This window comes from Cotesia glomerata, linkage group LG8 (genome assembly GCF_020080835.1).
Source record: "Cotesia glomerata isolate CgM1 linkage group LG8, MPM_Cglom_v2.3, whole genome shotgun sequence".
Taxonomy (NCBI): domain Eukaryota; kingdom Metazoa; phylum Arthropoda; class Insecta; order Hymenoptera; family Braconidae; genus Cotesia; species Cotesia glomerata.
Window position 1 is genome coordinate 8,503,327 of NC_058165.1, and position 21,684 is coordinate 8,525,010.

Sequence of the window (21,684 nt, forward strand, 5' to 3'; positions counted from 1 at the left end):
ATATATATATACAGAGTGTCCCAGAAGTAACGGACGCCATTGTAGCATCTGATAAACAAAATAATTCTGAGACGAAAAGTCCTTAGCCATTTTTTAATCAGACGCATAGATAATTAATTATTAATTAAAATAACGTCCTTTTATGCGTTAGAGAGAGAGCACTAGTGTCAAGTCAAGTGCGTTCCAACGAAGACGCTTGCACGTATGAATGTGTAAGTAAATATGTCTACGTTAGCTATAGAAACTAGTTAGTCATACAGTTAGTTGTGTCTTTGTTTGGCACATACTTGACTGGACACTGGCGCTCTCTCTCTAACAAATAAAGAGACGTTATTTTTAATTAATAATTAATTATCTATGCGGTTAATTGAAAAATGGCTAAGGACTTTTCGTCTCATAATTATTTTTTTCATCAGATGCTACAATGGCGTCCTCGACTTTTGGGACACCCTGTATATATATATATATATATATATATATATATATATATATATATATATATATATATATATATATATATATGCTCAGCTGTTACCCGCTCGCTCCGCTGGGCGTTTATAGAATTGTATTTGTACATTTAAACTTGAAATTTAATTGGAGTATTGTATTGACTTACAGAGATTCCAAATTTCATCGAATTGGCATTTACCTTTTATCCATGTGATCATTCGAGCTAATATTTATTGTAACTTTCAATGTGCAATTAATATAAAATTCCCGTGGCTTTCTTCAAAAATGAATAATAATTGACACGAAGAAAAAATTTGAAATGAGCATTGAAAGTTTCAGTTAAAGTTATTGTAGGTCTCATTAGTGAAGTTGAAATCTGTCTAGCTCAAAGTGCAGCGAATTTTGCTGTTCATTAAAATTTCCTCCGTAAAAAGAACAATTCATCGGTTAGTGATCAGTAAAAATAAATGTATGTTAATCTTTTAGTCCGTTGACTGAATAGCTACATGGAAAGTAAAATTTTGGAAACGTTAAAATGACTTTTAGCCGCTGCCAAAGAGACGATTGTTGTAAGAAAATATAATTATTAAGAAAGAAAAATATTTAAATCGGTTGACCTTGGAGGCCATCCCTGTGATTTCCTATTTTTCTTGAGATTCTATCAAATTTTATATCTGTAGGAACAATCTGAATTTTTGACAATCATCACTCCCGTACTCCTATGTAGGGGAGGAATTTTGTAAGATCCTATTCGAGATGATTTCTACATTATAAACAAATGGTTCCAACAAAAGTTCGAGGCCATAGAAACTATTGTTTGAAAATGAGAGATTTTCATTGTTAACGCGCCCGCAATCGCTTATGGGGTTAGAATTCGAGAAAATCCATTCTTAGCTGAACTTGACATCATACACGAAGATTCCTACCAAATTTGGAGTCTTTGGAAGTTATTATTTGTAAATTAAAATTTTAGATTTTAAAACCCAACCCCGCAATCTCTATCAGGAGTAGAATTTATTAAAATCCATTTTGAGATGATCTCTTCATAAGAAATAAAAGATTCTTACCAAATTTATATTTTTAGAAGTTATATTTTGGAAATTAAGAGTTCTTATTGTCAACACTCACTCCCGTGATCCTTATTGGAGGTGATTCGTTGTAAAATCCGCTCTTAGATCAATTCTATATCACATATAGAAGACTCCTACTCAATTTGGAGCATGTAGGAGCTATATTTTGAAAATTAAAATTTTTTTTTGTTAATACCCACTCCCTCAATCCATATTTAGAGTAAGTTGTCACAAAACCCACTCTTAGATCATTTCTACCACACATATAGCAGATTCTTACCAAATTTGGAACCTATAAGAGCTATAGCTCGGAAATTAAAAATTTTCATTGTTAACACCCACCCCCGCAGTTCATATTTGGATTAGGTTGTCATTAAATCCGCTCTTAGATCATTTCTATCTCATATGTAGCAGATTCTTACCAAATTTGAAGTTTATGGAAACTATAGCTTGGAAATTAAAAATTTTAATTGTTAACACCCACCCTCGCAATTCCCTGTCGGGTGAGCTATCGTAAAATTCGTTCATAAATGATTTATACATCACTTACAGAAAATTCCTACCAAATATGGAGTCTGTAAGAGCTACAGTTTGAAACTTAAAATTTTTCATTGTTAACACTCACCCCCGCAATCCCCTGCGAGGTGAAATATCGTAAAATTCATTCATATACTATTTCTACATCTCTGACAGAAAATTCCTACCAAATTTGGAGTCGATAGGAGCTATATTTTAAAACTGGAAATTTTTCATTGTTAACGCCCCCGCAAACCCCTTTAGGGGAAGAATTTCTTAAAAACCGTTCTTAGCTGACCTCTACATGGCAAAAGTAATATTCCTACCAAATTTCAAGTTTCTAGGTCTGATGGTTCCCGAGATATCGTGATGGGTGACTATATAGATAGGAATCTCATAATAATATAGATTAGGACTCCTATTTCATAACCACCACTGGGTTGACCGACATCATATATGTCCTATCATTCGCAGAATAACGTGTTCTGACTGTATACCAATTTTTATTAAGATTGGTCAAGCCGTTCTTGAGTTATAAGAAGACATACAGACAGACAGACAGACAGACAGACAGACAGACAAAAAAAAAAAAAAAAGTCGGATGTGAATCAGCGCATCATAAAACGATTATTTATCACAAAATTAGATGAAAAAATTGAATGTACAGACAGAGTCAATAGATTTATATAGTAGTATAGATATATATATATATATATATATATATATATATATATATATATATATATATATATATATATATATATCTTTAGGTCAACTTAATTTTTTATCTGTGTAGAAACTATCATCATGACAAGCTGCGTTCAACAGTATCAATATAAACATATACATGTATCGAGTTCTGAAGTAGCGAAACTTTTAAAAAATTCAGTCATGAAGTTAAATACAATGAGTTCAATTGATAGTTAAATTTACGGAATCTACAAAAAAAAAGTTTGGAAATCAGTTGACCCTGCAGGCTATCAACAGACTCGATAGAGTCTGGCGCCAAGTTCCGTTCTCTAGCCAGACTACCGAGTGTGTATATACCGTAAGCAGAACGGTTTTTTGAGGTTACAAATTTTTTTTCAAATTTATTTTGTTTTTTTTTTATATGATATTTTATAATAATAGTTCATGCTTTTTATTGAGCGTGTTACTTGATTATTATCAGTTATCTTTATAATTTCTATTTAAAATTATTAAATATAATCAGCACAAACTATAGCGACCCAGATTTTTAGATTTTAATTTTTTTTTTATGTAAAAAGCGGACGGCCAGAGACTAAATAATATAAGGATGCATGTTAATCTTATAACAGATGGAAAACTACAGTGAAAAAAGACATTTAACAGTTTACAATTACATACGCCAGGCGGCACAAGAATAACTTTTACATGAACTATAGCTTAAAGAGAATAGTTTTCCACCGGAAACGTATTAAATTAAAATTGTCAATTTTTGTTATAATTACAAAAAATACTGAAATCCGAACAAAAACAGTTTCACTGTAAAAAAATCGCGCCAAGTCCACGTTCATAAGACTATTAAGAAAAAAAAATTTTATTTCTTTACAAAAAGATATAAAATAAAAAATTAAAAAATCCAAGAAACCGATATGATTGTATATGATTTTCGGAAATTAAAAAAAATTTTGTTGTAAATTTAAAAATTAAAAGAAACAATTTTGGAACGCACTTGGTATGCGTCATTGTGTACTTCAATTTTTTTTTAAAAGTTCTAGTAGATAGATTTTACGAATTTCATAAAAAGCGAAATATTTTATAACCACGCACAGTAAATTCGATCCAAAATTGTTTCTTTTAATTTTTAAATTTACAGCAAAATTTTTTTTAATTTCCGAAAATCATATACAATCATATCGGTTTTTTGGATTTTTTAATTTTTTATTTTATATCTTTTTGTAAAGAAATAAAATTTTTTTTTCTTAATAGTCTTATGAACGTGGGCTTGGCGCGATTTTTTTTACAGTGAAACTGTTTTTGTTCGGATTCTTAAAACTTGCCGCTATGTTCGAATTCCAAACGCACCGAAATATGCTCAAGAGTAAATTGTTGAGCTCTTCAAGCTCAATGTATTACGAATCTGAACTTCCTAACGTTAGATGCCAACGTTTTTTGTTTTATCTGTTGAATGCGAAAATTCAAAGATGTTCATTAGACCCTCGAGAACCTAAAAAAAATCATTGAAAACGCCATACTCTAGAAGCCCTTATATCTACCCTTAAAAATATCATCCTTTTTAAAATTATTATCTTTTTTAGGTCCTAGAGGACTTGGTGAAATAAACAGATGTATCAGAATCTTATAAAAAATGTTGGATTTTTAAATGCATAAAAAAAAAATATATTTTTTGATTGCTGATATAAGGTCTTACGGGATACGAAAGGCCCCGGTGATTTTTTTTTTAGTTCCTCTGGGATCTAATGAACGTCTGAATTTTTTTGCATTTAACAGACAAAAAAAATTCTTTCGCATCCAACGCTGAGAACTTCAGACTTATTTTAAAATTTATATAAGGTTTTTATTGATTGGTCGAAAAACGTCTAAGGTATCGTGAGAAAAAAAAAACTCTTTTTGGGAATTTTTGAACAGCTCCTACTTATGAACGCGTTGTTTTATTTTCCGTTTCAAAACTGCATTTGATATGGTTTTTCGAGGACAAAAAGTTTTGTCATGTTTCGTTTTTAAGCCTCTAAGTTATCTTAGAAAAACGTAAAAAAAAATACGGATTTTTTTTCTGTTTGACAAAATTTTATTTGCACACACACGACCGGACGTTTTGACGGGAATCGTCAGAATAGGTTTTTCGTGCCTCCAAACGTGAAGATCTGATCAAAACTCGGTTTTCGAAAATCGGACCGAAATCAATAACTTACCAGATTTTCGAAAATTTTCGAAGCGAAAAGTTATAAAAAAATTAATATATTAGCTTACAATTTTGATTAATTTCCCTGGGTTGTCCCCTATTAGAATTTATGCGATCAACTTCTTCATCGGACGAACTATCATCTCTCTCTTGGCTGTCTTTCAAAATCCTATATTGTGATGAACGTGAATATAATTGAGACTTTTTCATTTTTAAATACTAATATTTTAACAATTATAATTACATAAATTAAAAAATCATTTATATTTATGAATTTTATTATAATTTTTTAATCAATGTTTATTTATATGGCAACGGAAAGTTGGCAACATTGGCCTGGAGAGTATAGACGCGAGAAATTTGAGTGTAGAGATACTTTAAAAATAAGAATAAAATATAGAGAAATAAAAGGAAAAATAGTTCGTTAAAGAGAGAAAAAAATAGGAGATTTCGAAAAGAAAATAGAAATAGAAGCAGAAATAGTAGATAGTAGGTAAAATGAGCGAGGTAAAAGATGGAAGTGAAAGCAAGGTTAGGGAGCAAGCAGTGGAAGACGGAAAAGAGAGTTTTGGAGAGCTGACAAAAGAGGGAGACACATAGAGCGAAATAGACAGCGGGAAGAAGGCGAGGTAGAGATCAAAGCAGACAACGGAATAAATGTAAAAGAAAGAAGAGGGAGGGGAAGGCCAGCACTGTCAAAAGAATTGGCGCGAGAAAACAAAACGGGAATGAGAAAAGGAGCAATGGAGCAGTACATTGAAAGATTCAGAACAAGGTTCATGTTAAACAGGACACCGGAAAAAAACAATAGTGATAACGGAAAGGATGGAAACGAAAAAAAAGAGAAAGAAGTGGAGAAGGAGAGAGAAAAGAATAAGGATGACGAGGAAAAGGCACGCAAAGAGGATGAAGAAGCACAAGCAGAAAAAATGAGAATAAAAGAAAAACGCGAGCTAAAAGAAAAACAGAAAGAAGAAAATAATGAAAAAGAAGAAAACAATGAAATAATGAAAGAGAAATGGTGGGAAGAAAAATTGAAAGAATGGAACAGATAATAAAGGAAAGGCTGGGGAAGTTATTTGAAAAAATATTGAAGAAACTAAGCAGGGATGCAGAGTGCAAGTGCAAGTGCAAGGAAATAACGAACGAAGAAGAAGCACAAACAAGAAGAGAGCTAGAAATCTGCAGGATAGGAATAGAAAAAAGAGAAAGAATAATAGAGGAAAAAAACGATGAAATAGAAAAATTAAAGGAGCTGGTGAGAAGTGGAATAATGAGACAAGAAGAGTTGACAAAGAGCTTAACGGAACAAAAAAAGAAAAGAGGAAGCAAGAAAAGAATATCAGGCGGAGATGGAGGCAACGATGATAGAGACGAAGAAATAGGAGAAGCACAAAGGGAATTGGAAAGGAGAATGGAGACTCTATTAAAGGAAACAAGAAAGAGAGAAGAAGAAAGAAGTGAAAAATAGAAAAAAAAAGAAAAAGAGAAATTAGAAAAAGAAAGGCCAAAGGGATTAAATGAAAAAGAGATGGAGGATGAACTGGAAGAAAGAAAAAAAGTAAGGTTGAACTTGCATATACAATATGGGGTGGAAAAATACAAAAATTGGGAACAAGTAATGATACACCTAGAGGAAAGATTGAGAACGAGAATAGAAAAGAAGAGAACAACGTTAGTTAAAAGAGGACAAATAAGAATAGAGTGCAGCAGTGCAAGAGAAAAAAAAACAATATGGGAAAACAGAAAAATAATGAAGGGAACGGGAATATGGATAATGGATGAAAAAACGAGAAGAGAGAGAGAAGTTGAGATTTGGATTAGAAAAGTAGCAAGGTGGGAACAAAGCAATGGAAGTGAAGTGGAGATAGATGAAAAGAGACTAAAGATTGGAGGCATTTGGAGAAGCTGGAATGAGACGAAGGGAGAAATGATAAAATGACGGTACAACAGCGAAGAAAAGAAGGGAGCAGAAGGAGAAGAAGCAGATGGAGTGTCGATAGGAGGAGGAAGCAGAAGTGAAAGTGAGCTAGAAGAAACAGTGAGATGTGAAGTGAGATATGAAGCGAAAAGCGCAGAAAAAAAGGGTGGAAAAAAAATAACAGAGAAAGAGGGAAAGGGAAGCAATACGAGAGAAGGGTCTGAGGGGGGTAGTAAATATAGAAAAATTAGGATTAAAGATAAAAATTATAAGAGAAAAGTAGATGAAAATGAAATAGAAAATGCAATAATGGAAGAAAGTGAAAATGAAAAAAAAAATGTAAAGAAAATGAAAGAAAGTGTTGATGAGTTGGAAAATGATGAGTTGGAACATTGCAGGATGAGTTGGAACATTGGAAAATGATGAGTTGGAACATTGCAGGTATGAAAGAGTATGAGGATATAAAAGAATTTCTGGAGAGGTATGAAATAGCTTATTTAATGGAAACTTGGGTAGAAGAAAAAAATAGAGATAAAGTAATAGAAAGGATGAGTGACAAAATGAAGTGGTGGTGCAAAGTAGCAGAAAGAAGGATAGAATATATGAGAGGGCGGGCTAGTGGGGGTCACTTAGTGGGAATAAAGAAAGAAATATGTAAAGAATGGGAAGTGGAGGAATGGATGTATGGCTTTAAAATAGCGAACAGAGAAGAGAGTGAGCTAATAATATCAATCTATAATAATGTAGGAATGAATGAAATAGAGAATAGAATAAAAAGGTTAGTAAATGAAAATGAGGATGAATTTGAAAAGATTATAGTAATAGGGGATTTGAATGCAAGAATAGGAGAATATAATACAGAGGGGGCGAGCAATAAGGAAGAAAGAAAATCAAAAGATACAAAAATAAATGTAGAAGGAAAGAAGTTAATAAAAATGTGCAATGAATTAGGTCTAAGAATATTAAATGGGACAAAAGAAGGAGATAGTTCAGGGGAAATCACGTTCATAGGAGGAAAAAATGAAAACAGTTGTTCAGTCTTAGATTTGGGAATGGTATTAGATAGGAGAGATGGAGATGGAATAAAAAAATTTAAAGTAATAAAAAGAATAGAATCGGATCATCTACCAGTTGAAAGTGAATTGGAAAGACAAGAGAAGCAGATAGAAGAAAAGGAGGAAGAAACAAGAGAAAATAAGGATTTAAAGAAGGTAACGGAAAAAAGGCTACGATGGAAAAAAAAACGGTGGAATATATGGAGGGGGCAAATGAGAAATGGAGAGAAATAAAAGAGAGCAAAGAAGAGATAGAATGGAACGATATAAAAACAGTAATAAAAGAGGCGGCAAAGATGACGAAAATGAATACAAAGGTGCGAAATGGAAAAGGAAGGGGAACACAAAAGAAAGAATGGTTTAATGATAGATGCAGAGAATCAAGAGAGGAGGTATGGAAAAGATTGAAAGATCTGACAAAATATGGAAACAACAATGAAGAGAAGAGAAATTATAGTATGGCAAAAAAAAAGAAGTACAAGGAAGAGATAAGGAAAGTAAAAGAAGAATGGTGGGAAGAGAAAAAGAAAGAAATAGATAAAGCAAAGGACATGAGTAAATGGTGGGAGATGATAAATAAATTCAGAAGCAAAAAAAGTAAGAAGTGCAAGGGAGAAAAAATAAATGGAAGAAGCTGGATTAAAGATTTCGCGAGCCTACTAAACAATAAAGAAAAAAAAAGAAAGGTAGAAGAACAGGAAAGAGAAGAAAGTGAAGAAAGCAGTGAAGATGAAAGGCTGGATGAGGAATTTGGAAGGCAAGAATTCAAAAATGCAGTCAGAAAGCTAGGGAGGAATAAAGTGCCGGGTGAAGATGGGATAACAGCAGAATTTATAAAAAATCTGCCAAGAAATGTGATGGAAGACGTCAGACTCGTGATAAACAGGATGTGGATAGGAGGAAGATTGCAAGAGGGATGGGAAATAGCAAGGATAATCCCAATATATAAAGCAGGGGATGAAAATATAGCGGGAAATTACAGAGGAATATCCTTGCTAAACATAGGATACAAAATACTGACAGCAATGATGGCAGAGAGGATAATGTGCTGGGCAGACAGAGAAGGGAAAATAAAAGAGAGCCAGGTGGGTTTCAGGAAGAAAAGAGGAGCAAGGGACCATATATTCACTCTAAATGCATTAATAAACAGAAAGATTAGAGACAAGGAAAAACTGTACGTATGCTTTATAGATTTAGAAAAGGCGTTTGACACGGTGGACAGGAACATACTGCTGAAGAAGCTATGGAGAACAGGGATAAAGGGACGAATGTACAAGATGATAAAGGTGATATATGGTAAAACGATAAATGAGGTAGTGATTAATGGGGCAAAATCGGAAGAATTTGGAGCGGATCAAGGGGTGAGACAAGGATGCGCGCTGAGTGCAGTGCTATTCAATATATTTATAGATGACATGGAAGACGAGATAGTGAGGAAAAAAATAGGAGGAATGGTAATTGGAAAGGAAAAAATATACATGATAAAATATGCGGATGATGGAGCGGAAGTCGCAGATACACAGGAGGGATTAAGAGAAATGCTGAAGGAGTTAGAAAAATACGCGGATAAAAACAAATTAAGAATAAACGCAAAGAAAACAAAAGTAATGATTTTCAAAAACGGAGGAAGAAATGAAAAAGGGAAGTGGGAATACAAAGGAGAAAAGTTGGAAGTAGTGAAAAGTTTCAAATACCTAGGATATACATTTATAGTCAAAAACAGCCATGAAATGCACCTAAATATAATGAAGGATAAAGCGAGTAGGATTGCGAACGCGACATGGGTCGTAATAAGAAGAACAGAAAGGAATAATATGAAGGACAGGATGTACCTATATAATACATTGGTAAGGTCAGGATGTATGTATGGAGTAGAGATATGGGGATGTGGAGAGATGAAGAAGATAGAAGTACTACAAAACAAAATAAATAGAATGGCATTAGAAGTGGCAAAAAACACGCCAGGATGCATAGTGAGAAGAGAAACGGGAAGCGGAATAATAGAAGTAATAATAAGAGAAAGTCTATGGAGATATATAATAGAAATAGCGGGGATGGAGGGTACAAGATGGCCAAAAATCTGTCTAAGGGAAGAGATGAGAGGAATAATGAATAAAAAACCGACAAAATGGGGAAAGAAAATAGAAGAAAGCGCAAAGATGATGAAATGTGAAAAAGTAATAGAAAAAATATATAATAGAGAAGATATAGAAGAGATAGAGAGAGAAATAAGGACAGGAATAGAATATTTAAAGAAGCAGAAAACAGAGAGAGAAGAGACAAGGATAAGAGCATCGAAGTTTAGTGAAATTTATGTGGAACTAATGGAAGAAAGTGATGAAGAAATATATTGGAAGAATAAGAAAGTTAGAAGTGCAGATAAAGAAGTAAGGGCAAGAGTAAGGTGCGGAAACTTAGTAAAAGCTGGAAAAAAAGGGGGAAATGATTGGAGATGTAGAGAATGCAAGGCAAAGGAAGAGACGCTGACGCATGTTTTTAAATGTGAAAAAATAAAGGATAAACTCACTAGGGAAAGTAAAGAGGAAATAAAGAAGTGGTGGGAGGGTACTGAGGATGAAGATAAGATACGGAAGGAAATAGTGAGAATAATGAAGGGAAGAATAAAAGCAATAACATGCAAGGTGTTAATTTCTCTTAGAGAAATAGAAAGTATCTTAAAGAAAAGTGAAAGAGAAAAAGCGATAGGGAAAAAGGAAAAATAGGAAAAAATTAAAAATGAGGGAAAAGAGTAGAATAGGAATATAAAGGCAAGGAAGAAATAGAAAGAATGAATGAGTATGTACGAATGGAAAATAAATAAAAATTAAAAAAAAAAAAGGCTATGGATTGAAGGTATGAGTAAAAATAGAGAATTAGAAAGAAATTCTACGTAAGTTATAAACGAAAAATGTAACTAATACCTTTATATGTATAGTAGAGTGAGGAGGAATATATATGTAAAAATGTCTTGTAAAACACTTTTATCTTTATGTGATACAAGTAAAAATAAATCTATCTATCTATCTATATGGCAACGGTTTTTTTTTTTATTTTAAATACAAAATATTATAATAAAACTACATAAAAAAATAAACAATGAACTAGCCTAACTTCATTGCGTGATTCATATTACTTAATAAATTTGTATAACTTCATGTTAACAACTTCACATTGTTTATTCTGTATAAAAATCAAAAATTCATTTAATTGTAGAAGAATAATAAGGATTAAAAAAATAAATAAATATTAACTCCGAATTATTTACACATTGTTAAAAAGTGAGAAATGTATTCTTTAGTGTATTGGATTTCAACAAAAAAATGTTCCTTCATCGAAGCTGATGATATTAAAGATGATAAAAAACGGAGACTTGTACTTCTTTTATTTTTCGATCTGTTGTAAAGATGTCACTGAAATTCATAGAAATTTTCTCGCAAATTTTTATTTAAAATCTTACAAATGTCCTTCTACTTTTGTTCGTTTTTTCCCGATTGTCCGGGTGAGATGGCCACAAGTTAATTAGTGCACCTTATAAACTTGTTAGTTAATTTTGGAGTTAGAATACTTGAAAATGATTATCTTGACAAATAAAAATACAAAAAAAAATAACAAAACCGAGCAGCTTTTTGTGATCACTTTATATGTCAAGCTCGGAACTTAGATATGATATGATTTAAATAAACAAAGTCAACGTATTCATCTATTCTTGTTTGTTTTGGATAAACTTTAACTAACTTTGCTTGTTTTAAAATAAGGCAAACTTAATTGAAAGTATACTATAGTTCCGTTTTTTTTTATTATTATTAGTTGAACTTTTTTCGGTTGATCATTTCTCCCCTATGGCGATCTCAACGGGAATTACCCTAACAAATTATTCAAACGTAGTGATATCTTGTAAAGATTTACTTATTTATTTTAACCGAACTTTATTTCTATTACTATAAAACTTATTAAAAAAATTATTCAATTTTTTCTGTAACGGAGTGATACGCGCCAGTTAGTTTATCGACGGATACCAGGGCGCTGTGCTCCGAAATACTCGCGCCTGTAGCTATAAATAGTAAGTAAGTCCCCGAGGGGGAAGCGCCAGTGCTGAGAGAGAGAGAGTGGGGAAGGCAGAGTGAAGAAAGAACTACAACGACAATATCCCGAAGATTCATTGTGACCGAACAGTCTCACTGGACACCACGTAAATTTATCAAACAGCATAGCACAGGTAATTATTTCTATTTTGTTCGTTTTAAAGTGGAACGAAGCGATAAAACGCAATTAATTTATTGCTTGCTAGGCCTAATGTCAGCTTGCGTAAATTAATTCTAAATTGTGATAATTTCTAATGCCGATTTGCGGTTACAGGCTTTATAAAATATCCGGAGGACGAGTGACGGTGACCAAAGTTTCGCCGCCAAGCAGAGTAACCTACCGAGGAAAAATTTGCACCACCACGGACAAAAAGGAGTTGCAACTCTTCGAGGGAGTGCACAGAGTATTATTAACCTTCCGTCACTCGCGCTAGTGAGGGAATCGCCGCATGTCAACTTTTATTTTAAATATTAAAAAAATTATAATAGTCAGTACTGTAAACGTTTCAGAATTTGTATATTATTTATCAAAAAATCTTCTTAAGCCGGAATTTTCAATTTATTTTGCTTAAAATTTTTTTTATTGAATTTAAAATAACGACGTCTCGAGAATTACGGCTTTTCCCCGCTAACGCGTGTACTCTTGATGTATAAATTTTACTTGTGGTGTTGCCAGATTTTGACATAGAAACTTACGGACTTGCGCAGTAGGTACAAGTGTAATATCTGTGATTACACATACATAAGCAGTGATTAAAAAGAAATAATAAACATAAAATTAAAAAAAATTAAACAATCAAAATTAATATAAATTGTATATGATATTTAAAATTCGTAAAAATTATTTACATGATTTAAAAAATTCAGCTATTCACATATGTGAGATAATTCACGATATTTATGAACAAGATATAGGTTATGCTCAGGTTAGTATTTACAAAATGTTTTGTAATAAATCAAATAACTTAACAAAATAATTAATTGAATTAACGATATGAGTAATATATATATATATATATATATATATATATATATATATATATATATATATATACAGTAAAATGTTAAATGGATTATTTATTTATTTATATATGTTATATTTTTTTTTAGATAAATCTTATTATGACATCAAGAAAAACAAATGCAAAAAAAATAACAACTTCGAAGAAAACTACTTCTAAAAAAACAACTATTTCAAAAAAATAACAACAAATGACTGGTTCGACGAAGAGAGTGTTGATGAGATTACAGATGAATTATCTGGTATTTTTTCTGACAGTGATGTTTCAGACGCTGATTTTGAAATGTCTGACCATGACAGTGGTTCTGAAGAATCGGCTGAGTCAGATAATGAGACTAATTCAAATAATTGGAATTCAAATAGTTATTATTTGGGTAAAAATAAAACCTCAAGATGGATGAAAAAGCCTTATTCACACAACAAGACAGCAAATGAAGTACATGTTGCTAAAGTTAATAAACGAGCTGAAAAATGTAAAACTCCGATGGATTGCTGGGAACTATTCTTTGATAAGAAAATGATTGAAGACATAGTGCATTTTACAAATATTAAACTACTGAGTAAACAATCTAAATTCCAACGTGATAGAGACTGTGCTCTGACAGATGTTATTGAAATACGAGCGTTAATTGGTTTATTATATCTAGCGGGATCATTGAAAATGTCTCGAGTAAATCTTCGAGATATTTGGGCGACTGATGGTACTTCTCCTGATTACTTTCGATGCGTAATGAGTTACACTCGTTTTAGTTTATTACTTCGAGCAATCCGTTTTGATGATATAAATACTCGGAAAGATCGAGCTTCAAGTGACAAGTTTGCACCCATCCGAGAAATTTGGGAGAAAATCAACGTCGTATGTCAAGAATGTTATTCTCCAGGTCAAGTATTGACTATTGATGAAATGATGTCAGCATTTCGCGGCCGTTGTAGCTTCAAGCAATATATGCCAAAAAAACCCGATAAATATGGTCTAAAAACATTTGCTCTTGTTGACTCACAGAGTTTTTATGTCTTGAAAATGGAAATATATCTTGGTAAACAAAAAAATAAGATTGATAATAAACCTGCGAGCGTTGTAAAGCGTATTTCTGAATCAGTATTGAATAGTGGTCGAACTATAGTTATGGATAATTGGTTCACCTCAATTCCTCTTATTCAAGAACTAAAAAATGATTATAACACTACGGTAGTTGGAACTATTAGAAAAAATAAAGCAGAAATACCACCCGATTTCGTTACTACTAAAAAAAAACCAGTTTACAGTAGTTTATTCGGATTTCAAAAAGACGTTATGCTGGCTTCATACGTTCCTAGAAAAAATAAGAATGTATTATTATGTTCATCATTACATTCATCCGGAGTTATTGACAAGAATACTGGCGATAGACAAAAACCAGAAATCATAACGTATTATAATAAACACAAAGGTGGTGTTGATACTGTTGACAAACTTAAGTCGGCGTACAGTGTATCTAGAAATAGTAACCGATGGTCTTTGACAGCGTTCTTTAGTTTGATGAATATTGCAACAATAAATAGTCAAATTATTTATCGTGAAAATACTCAGAATAAAATGAAAAGATCTGCGTTTATAAAGATGATTGCCCGTGAGTTGACTGAACCTTTATTAAAACGAAGATCTGAAATGTCAACACTGCCGATAGATCTTCGTTCACGTATAAAATTTTACTCTGATCGAATATTTACTAACGAAATAAATCATCAAGCACGCGATATTTGTTATTTGTGTCCGAGGCGTAAAAACAGAAAATCTAAAACCCAGTGTGCAGAATGTCTTAAAACAATTTGCAGAGAACACACAAAGGCAATTTGTGCCAAATGTCATGATGTTGATGATGGGTTTTCGGAGGAGTAGTGGGTTGAAGCAATATTTTCTGAATTACAAATTCGCGATTTGTATCAATGATATTTTTTAAAACAAGTATGATTTAATTCTTAAAAGATCTTACGATTTGACTAATATAGTAGTAGAATTTTAAATTCACTAAATTAAGATATTATTTATTTTATTATTTTTTGTTAGTGCAATGTTAATTAATATTAGTCAAAAAGTATTAAAATAATAATTATTTAATTATCTGTGTCACAGAATTAATATATGAAAATAATTAACATAATAATTTTTTAAAAAGAGCTAAGAAAACGTGATAAAAAAAGAATATGTTTATAATAGTCAAAAGGCTGTTTTAAGTAACCAAATAAAGTTATTAAAAATATAGAACTTGTATAATTATAAATAATATCATAAAAATAAATGTTACTTGACATCATACTGTAATAATTTTAAGTTAAAGAGTTGTTGAAATTGGATTATTTTTTATTTGATGATAAAAATAATTTTGACATGACTAAAAAATCGATTTATTTGTTCGTTCCAACTCCAAAAAATAAAATTTTAAGTACTTGTTTATTTAAATTTAACCAGCAGCTAGTGTTTTGCGCGCGTAATCGATCTGGCAACACTGTAGAGCTGAAAAGTATTGCGGCGATTCCCCGCGACGCGTGTAACTATGTCAGGATTTTAGGCGCGAGTGACGGAAGGTTAAGAAAGCTCCAGGTACAAATATCCTGTCTGATTTTATTTCTCGAGTCTGCGACGTCAGCCAGGCAACATGTCGGCTGAAGGTCACCGCCATTTCGCGTTCGGTCACAATCGCTTTTTGTAAGAATTAAAATTAAATTGACTATAAATTAGAAAAATTATAAATTAATTAAGTAATAATACTAGGACTTATTTCGGGTTATTGATTAATTTGTTAAGAAAAATAATTTATCTTTGTCACTACTTATTTTACACATAGGCCTGTCTGAATTAGTAATACCAGGAATTTAATTCGGGTTATTAATTCTAGATTCTTATGTCATGTGTAAAATTTAATTATTGAGAATCGTTGGACAATAATTTGGCTTAAGCCAGCAGAGTAGAATTAAGTAAACCGCTAAATTAAAATTATTTAAGACAAAAATTCATTTCACACTAAAATTATTTTAATAAATTATTTGGCGTATTATTTAATATTTGTCATAATTTAAATAAATCTAGAGTCAGGAAATAATCATTAAAATCAATAGAATTTGTTAATCTGAATTATTTAGTAAAAAAAAAAAAAGGGTAGAAAATAAAAATTGTAAAAATTCGTCAGAAAAAAAAATTACACTAAAAACTTGCGACAGAGACGCAAGACCAAGCGAGAGCGTCAGCCATCTTGTCCCGCGCGAGAACGCTGAGTAGAGGACACTCAAGGTCGAAACAAAAGTCTTAGTTCGTTTAAAATAAAATAAACTCAAGTAAAATAAGTTTCAAGAGACATAAAATAAAATATAATAGAATAATCTTTTGTCATAATTTCACATTTGCAATGAAAATAAAATTCAGTAAAATTTACCGCCGATAAAGGGATTAAATAAAATGGCTCAGAATTAAATAAAATAATTCGAATTAAATACAAATAATTTAGGAAGAATTTAAGTTTACTCAATTATCGGAATTTATTTAATTTTTACTAAAATGAAGATTAAAATTTATTTAGTAAATTCTCGGACATAATAAATGGATTTAATCCTCGATAATTTGGAATTGTAATTTGCATAATTATTGTTGTGGTAATTTAGATAATAAAAATTTGTAATTTATAATTAGGAAAATGATATAGCAAATCTAGAAATATTAATTCGGAAAATAATATTTTGGAAAATTATTTATAAATTGGAATCCAGCGTTATTATTATTGGAATTTAAGGAATATAGTGTGGTTGTGTGTGAGTAAAGAGACCATCTCGGTTTCATGGTATACTCCTCTGGCTTCGGGGTAGTTCTCTTAGAGTAGCGTGAAGTTTGGGGGACAGCGTGCACTGTGTGGACAGCGTGTGTAGTCACGTCAGGGTGCAGCTCAGTGGCGTGAGGGTCCGTGAGACCGTGTGAACTAAGTTAGAGTAGCGTTAGGGTCCAGGGGACGACGCGAAGTAGATAGAGTAACGTGAGAGTCCAGTAGGCATCGGGTACTACAGCCACGTGAGGGTCTAGCTGGACAGCGCGAAATATATCGTATGAGAGTGGGGTGTGAGTGTGAATTTGTTTCATGAAATTTTATATATTGTTATTTTGGCCATTAATTGTAAAAGGGATTGGATAAATAAATAATTTTGTTAAACGAATTTCTGTGTTTAAGTTTTGGTTCCTTTCAGCAATCTCTCTCGACCCTGACCTATTACTCCATGTTCTGGTCCAGTTTCTGGATACTGAGTCCAAAAATCCAGTGGCGCCCTTAAGAGATAATAGGGGCAACCAAGGGAAACATAACATTCCGTTTCGTTTCTCTTCAAGCTTTCAGAAACCTGTGTAGAAAACAATTCAAAAAAAATTGATGGATTTGAAACAGAAAAAAAAATAATGACTAACGATGACAGTGAAGAAGATCTGTCAAATTTACCAGCCACTAATGATTTTAAATCATCCATTAAAAATAATGAAGATCAGAAAAAATTGCTGAATGTAAGTAACCTATTAAGTTTATGATATTAGTTGTTCTTGTATTGAACATGCACTGTAAAAAAAACCGGGGTAAGTCCAAGCGGTGTAGGTGTTAAAATTTGCGGTGTTAAATTCCAACACCGAAAGCGGTGTTAAAATAACACCGCTGCCGGTGTAAATATTTTTTTCCGGTGTTAAAGCGGTGTTAAAAATTTTCCTTGTGAATTTTTTTATTCACTAAATTACTACTATTGGACAGTATATTCATTAATTCATAAAACTATTAATTATTGAAATGGTAGGTGTAAAATTGTATAATTTTTAAGTAAAGTTCGATTTATATAGGTAATAATTTAAATAACGATAAACGGAAATTAAAATTTGTTCTGGATGATACTCAAAGACTTTTTATATTTTGTTTATGTCATACATTTTTTTCCCCAGTTTTATAGGTACAATTTTGTTTATTTTACTAAAAATTATAAAAATTACACTGGCAAAAAATTTTTTTCATTTCGATAATTTCGATTTTTCATGATTTCTTGCAATTTTTTTTTGGGTTTTTTGCAATTTTTTCAAATTTTGACGGCACAAGGGGTTACTTAACGTTTAGATTCAGATTAAGTGAATTGACATACATAAAAATCATACTTTATTTGGGTTCACAAAAATTTATTCATCGCTGTGATCAGTTTTTGGCAATTATTTGGGGTTTTTCTGCATTTTACTCAAAATTTTGAGGGTGTCCGGGCAAAACTGACTTCAGATTCGGATTCAGGGCGTCAACATACATAAAGATAGATAGGCCCGGTCAAAAGTACAGACTACTTTTTTTGTGGACCGGTGTAATGAATACTACTTTAATATATTTTCTATTTATTTTTTTAATTTAAAAACTAAATTTTATTATGTTTTATAGATTTTATAATCTTGATATTTTAAATAGACTGTTTACTCCATTTTTACACTGGTATTACTCCGTTTTACACCGATTTCACCCCGCTATTTAACACCGGAAAAGTTACGCCGGTGTTATTTTATTTTAACACCGCGCGGTGTTAAAATAAGTCCATTTTTAACACCGTTCTTTTTACAGTGTACTAGTTATCTTGCTACAATTTAAATTTATCACGATGAGTTACAGTAATGACTGTAAAAGTGTCAAAATCTTTCAAAAATTAACATTAAGTTAGTTTATGTAGTCGCACTATTACAGGATTATTAGTGCCCCTTTAAATGCCACAAATCGAGTTTTGATTTACGGGAATGTTTATTTTGTTTTAAATATTATTAAAGTCATGGAAGAATAGTATTTTACTTTCCTAGATATGTAATATACTATTCTTTTATTTATGTAAAATATACATAAAGTTCTAAGCGGTTATCTAGAAATAAATCCCGTCTAGCGAACGGGAGAAAGTTAGTTAAAAAAATATTTGATACTTAAGTGATTAAAAATAATTATTTGATACATCGTTCTTTTTAAAAGGAATTTAATAAACTTGGGGATGATAAAAGTATAAACGGCAGTAGTTGTGAGGATGATAATACAAAATATATACCTGAAAATAACCTCATCCATGGATTATCAAAAAAGGTATAACATTACATCAGTATAATTTTATGTTTTTATTACTCTGCTAGCTTAGTTATTAACAAATGCTTTATCGATGAGAGAGTGATGAATCGAGCAATGGTGAAAAATCTATCCAAATCAAGAATAAATTTATCGAAGAAACGAACAAAAAGGTATCAAATTTTGCACACTTGAAAAGAAAGACTATTGTTATGATTTTTACGCAGATATTTTTTTGACATAATGACGGAAAATTTTAGTGTTTTAATGGAAAAATAATTTTTTTTTTGTTCGACGGACAGGAAGCGTCAACTTTCGGCCCGCTGCACAAAACAAAGTTGCCGCTTCTTGCCTTCGTCGAGTAAAAAAAATTATCGGTTTATTCTTTCGTGAGATATCATTGTCGACAAAATTCAAATATGTAAAATTGACATATATTTTTTCGATTTAGTCTTTTGTGCAGTATGATTAAATGATGTATGAAATTTCAATTATAGACTTTTCATTCCCAAAAAGCTCTTGATCCCAAAAAGTTAGCAAAAGTCACTAAGTCAGGAGTAAACAACGAAAATAATGCGATTCTATCCTGCTTTTTTCACAACCTGCCTTCAAAAAATCTTGAAAAAGTGGAAAAAAATCTTGTGAAAACGGAAAAAAATCTTGGAAAAATGGACAAAAATTTTGATACCTGGCCAAGGGGTAATTTAATTACTATGTATAATGCTTAACTCCGCACTGATAGAAGGATTTAGTTCTATTTAATAAGATTTAGTAACAGATACTAAATGATTTAGTAACAAACCTTTCATTACCAAATATTTAGTAATAGGTACTAAATCATTTATTAAAGCCCATTTAGTTCCACCAAATAAATATTTAGAAGTATTTAACAAATGATTTATTGGTACTCAATACATACAAATATACATACATACAAATCGTTTATTGGTATCAAAGAAATTAATTTTTTAACTAATTTTAGCGTGTAACCTAACTTTTTAACTTTAAATAAATAAAAATAATTAAAATAAATAATTTTAAGTAAAATTATAAGGTATTAGAAAGAAAAGAATCTCATTATATTATATTTTTTGTCTGAGACATTTATAAAATTTAAAATTAAACAAGTTTTTAACATATCGATAATAGACAAATAAAAAAATGTAAACTAAACTCCACTGAAAAAGGACATAAATTAAAGACATTTATTGGGAGTATGTGTGTTTTTAAAGGTTTAATAAATCTCCCAAAATCGAGCTGAATAAAATAATCTGAATTAGTGAATAGGTTATGTATCACATAAACATTGGAATTAAAGCATAGCCATCTGCCGACAATACTTGCCAAACAAATATTTAGTACCTGTTACTAATAAATATTATTTGGTGGAACTAAATATTTATTTCCATGTAATAAGACTTTGTTCATATAAAGAAATCATTTATTAAACTGTAACAAATAATTTTGATGGGTACAAAATATTTGTTTCTCCCAAATAAATGAATAAAAATTTTGTTACTAAATCAGTTTAGTACTCCGTACTATAAATCCTTCTATCAGTGCGTGCAGAGGTAAAGTTAGATTCGATGTGTCCCTAGAACCTGTATAAAATAATACCTGTTTCTGTTATACTTTAAGAATTGTTTGGAAAGTTCATTTTTGTCTTTCGCCCAGGTATATCAACTTGAGTCAGACCTTAACCTAGATGAGCCACACTGGCTCATGTTAAAACTGTTGATCAGGTCTTATATTCGTTAATTTTAGTTATTCCCATTTAAGGTCTAATATAATCTGATACAAGTATGAATATTTTATTATTTCTTCCTTAATAAAAATATTTAGTAGCATACTATATTTTATAAAATTTATTAGAAAATCTTCTTTTATTTTTTTTTTAAATTTGATCTTTCTAAGCTTTTGAGCTTTGCTACGTTTATTTTTTTGCTGTTTTTTCTGACGTATCTCTATGCATAAGTTGTACTCTGATAAAAAAGCTAACTTGAATCAGTGAGAAAAATTTTTTGAATCAAGAAAAATTACATAAACAATGAAGAATATCTCCGCTCAAAATTTTTTCTCTTGAGTCAAGTTAACTTTTTATCAGTGTAGGTATTATTTAATATTGATTGTAAAAATATGACTATTAAAAATAAAGAGATATGATCGCATATATAAATATATCTATCGGCAGTAGACGACTAGAAAATATTATATTAAAAGAGTTTTCAAAAGTATTCGAAGCATACATACTTTCATCAAGATATATTAAGTTATATAAGGTCAAATATTTTTGTATGACTGTACATAGACGTCCCTTCTGGAAAATAATCATAAATTCTTATCCAAAATATGAAAATATAAACAAATGCACATAGAAACTCATAGATGTGATGAAATCTTATATGTGTATTTATCATTCTTTCCAGAAGGGATATCAGGTCGTAAACTGTCGTTAAATCACTTGACAAATTTTTTTTACTGATTTTACAGTAACACCTGAATGCATAAATTTTACGGAGTATTATCTTCGACAAATGAAAACACTCTATGCTCGGCAGCAGCAAGATCCTGCAAAGATAGCGACGTCAATAAACATTGTTCCAGAAGTCAA

The 21,684-nt window shown here is 31.2% G+C and overlaps 2 protein-coding genes across 2 annotated transcripts in view; one reads left to right on the forward strand and one right to left on the reverse strand.

Annotated features, from left to right (window-relative positions):
* LOC123270930 (terminal nucleotidyltransferase 5C) overlaps positions 1 to 21,684 on the reverse strand; it is a 145,173-nt gene that overhangs the window by 104,600 nt on the left and 18,889 nt on the right. The window lies entirely within an intron of this gene.
* Positions 12,788 to 14,926, forward strand: LOC123270931. Its single transcript, XM_044737117.1, has 2 exons — positions 12,788 to 12,907; positions 13,092 to 14,926. Exon 2 carries the CDS (start codon positions 13,286 to 13,288, stop codon positions 14,879 to 14,881), a length of 1,596 nt encoding a protein of 531 aa, XP_044593052.1. The 5' UTR covers positions 12,788 to 12,907; positions 13,092 to 13,285; the 3' UTR covers positions 14,882 to 14,926.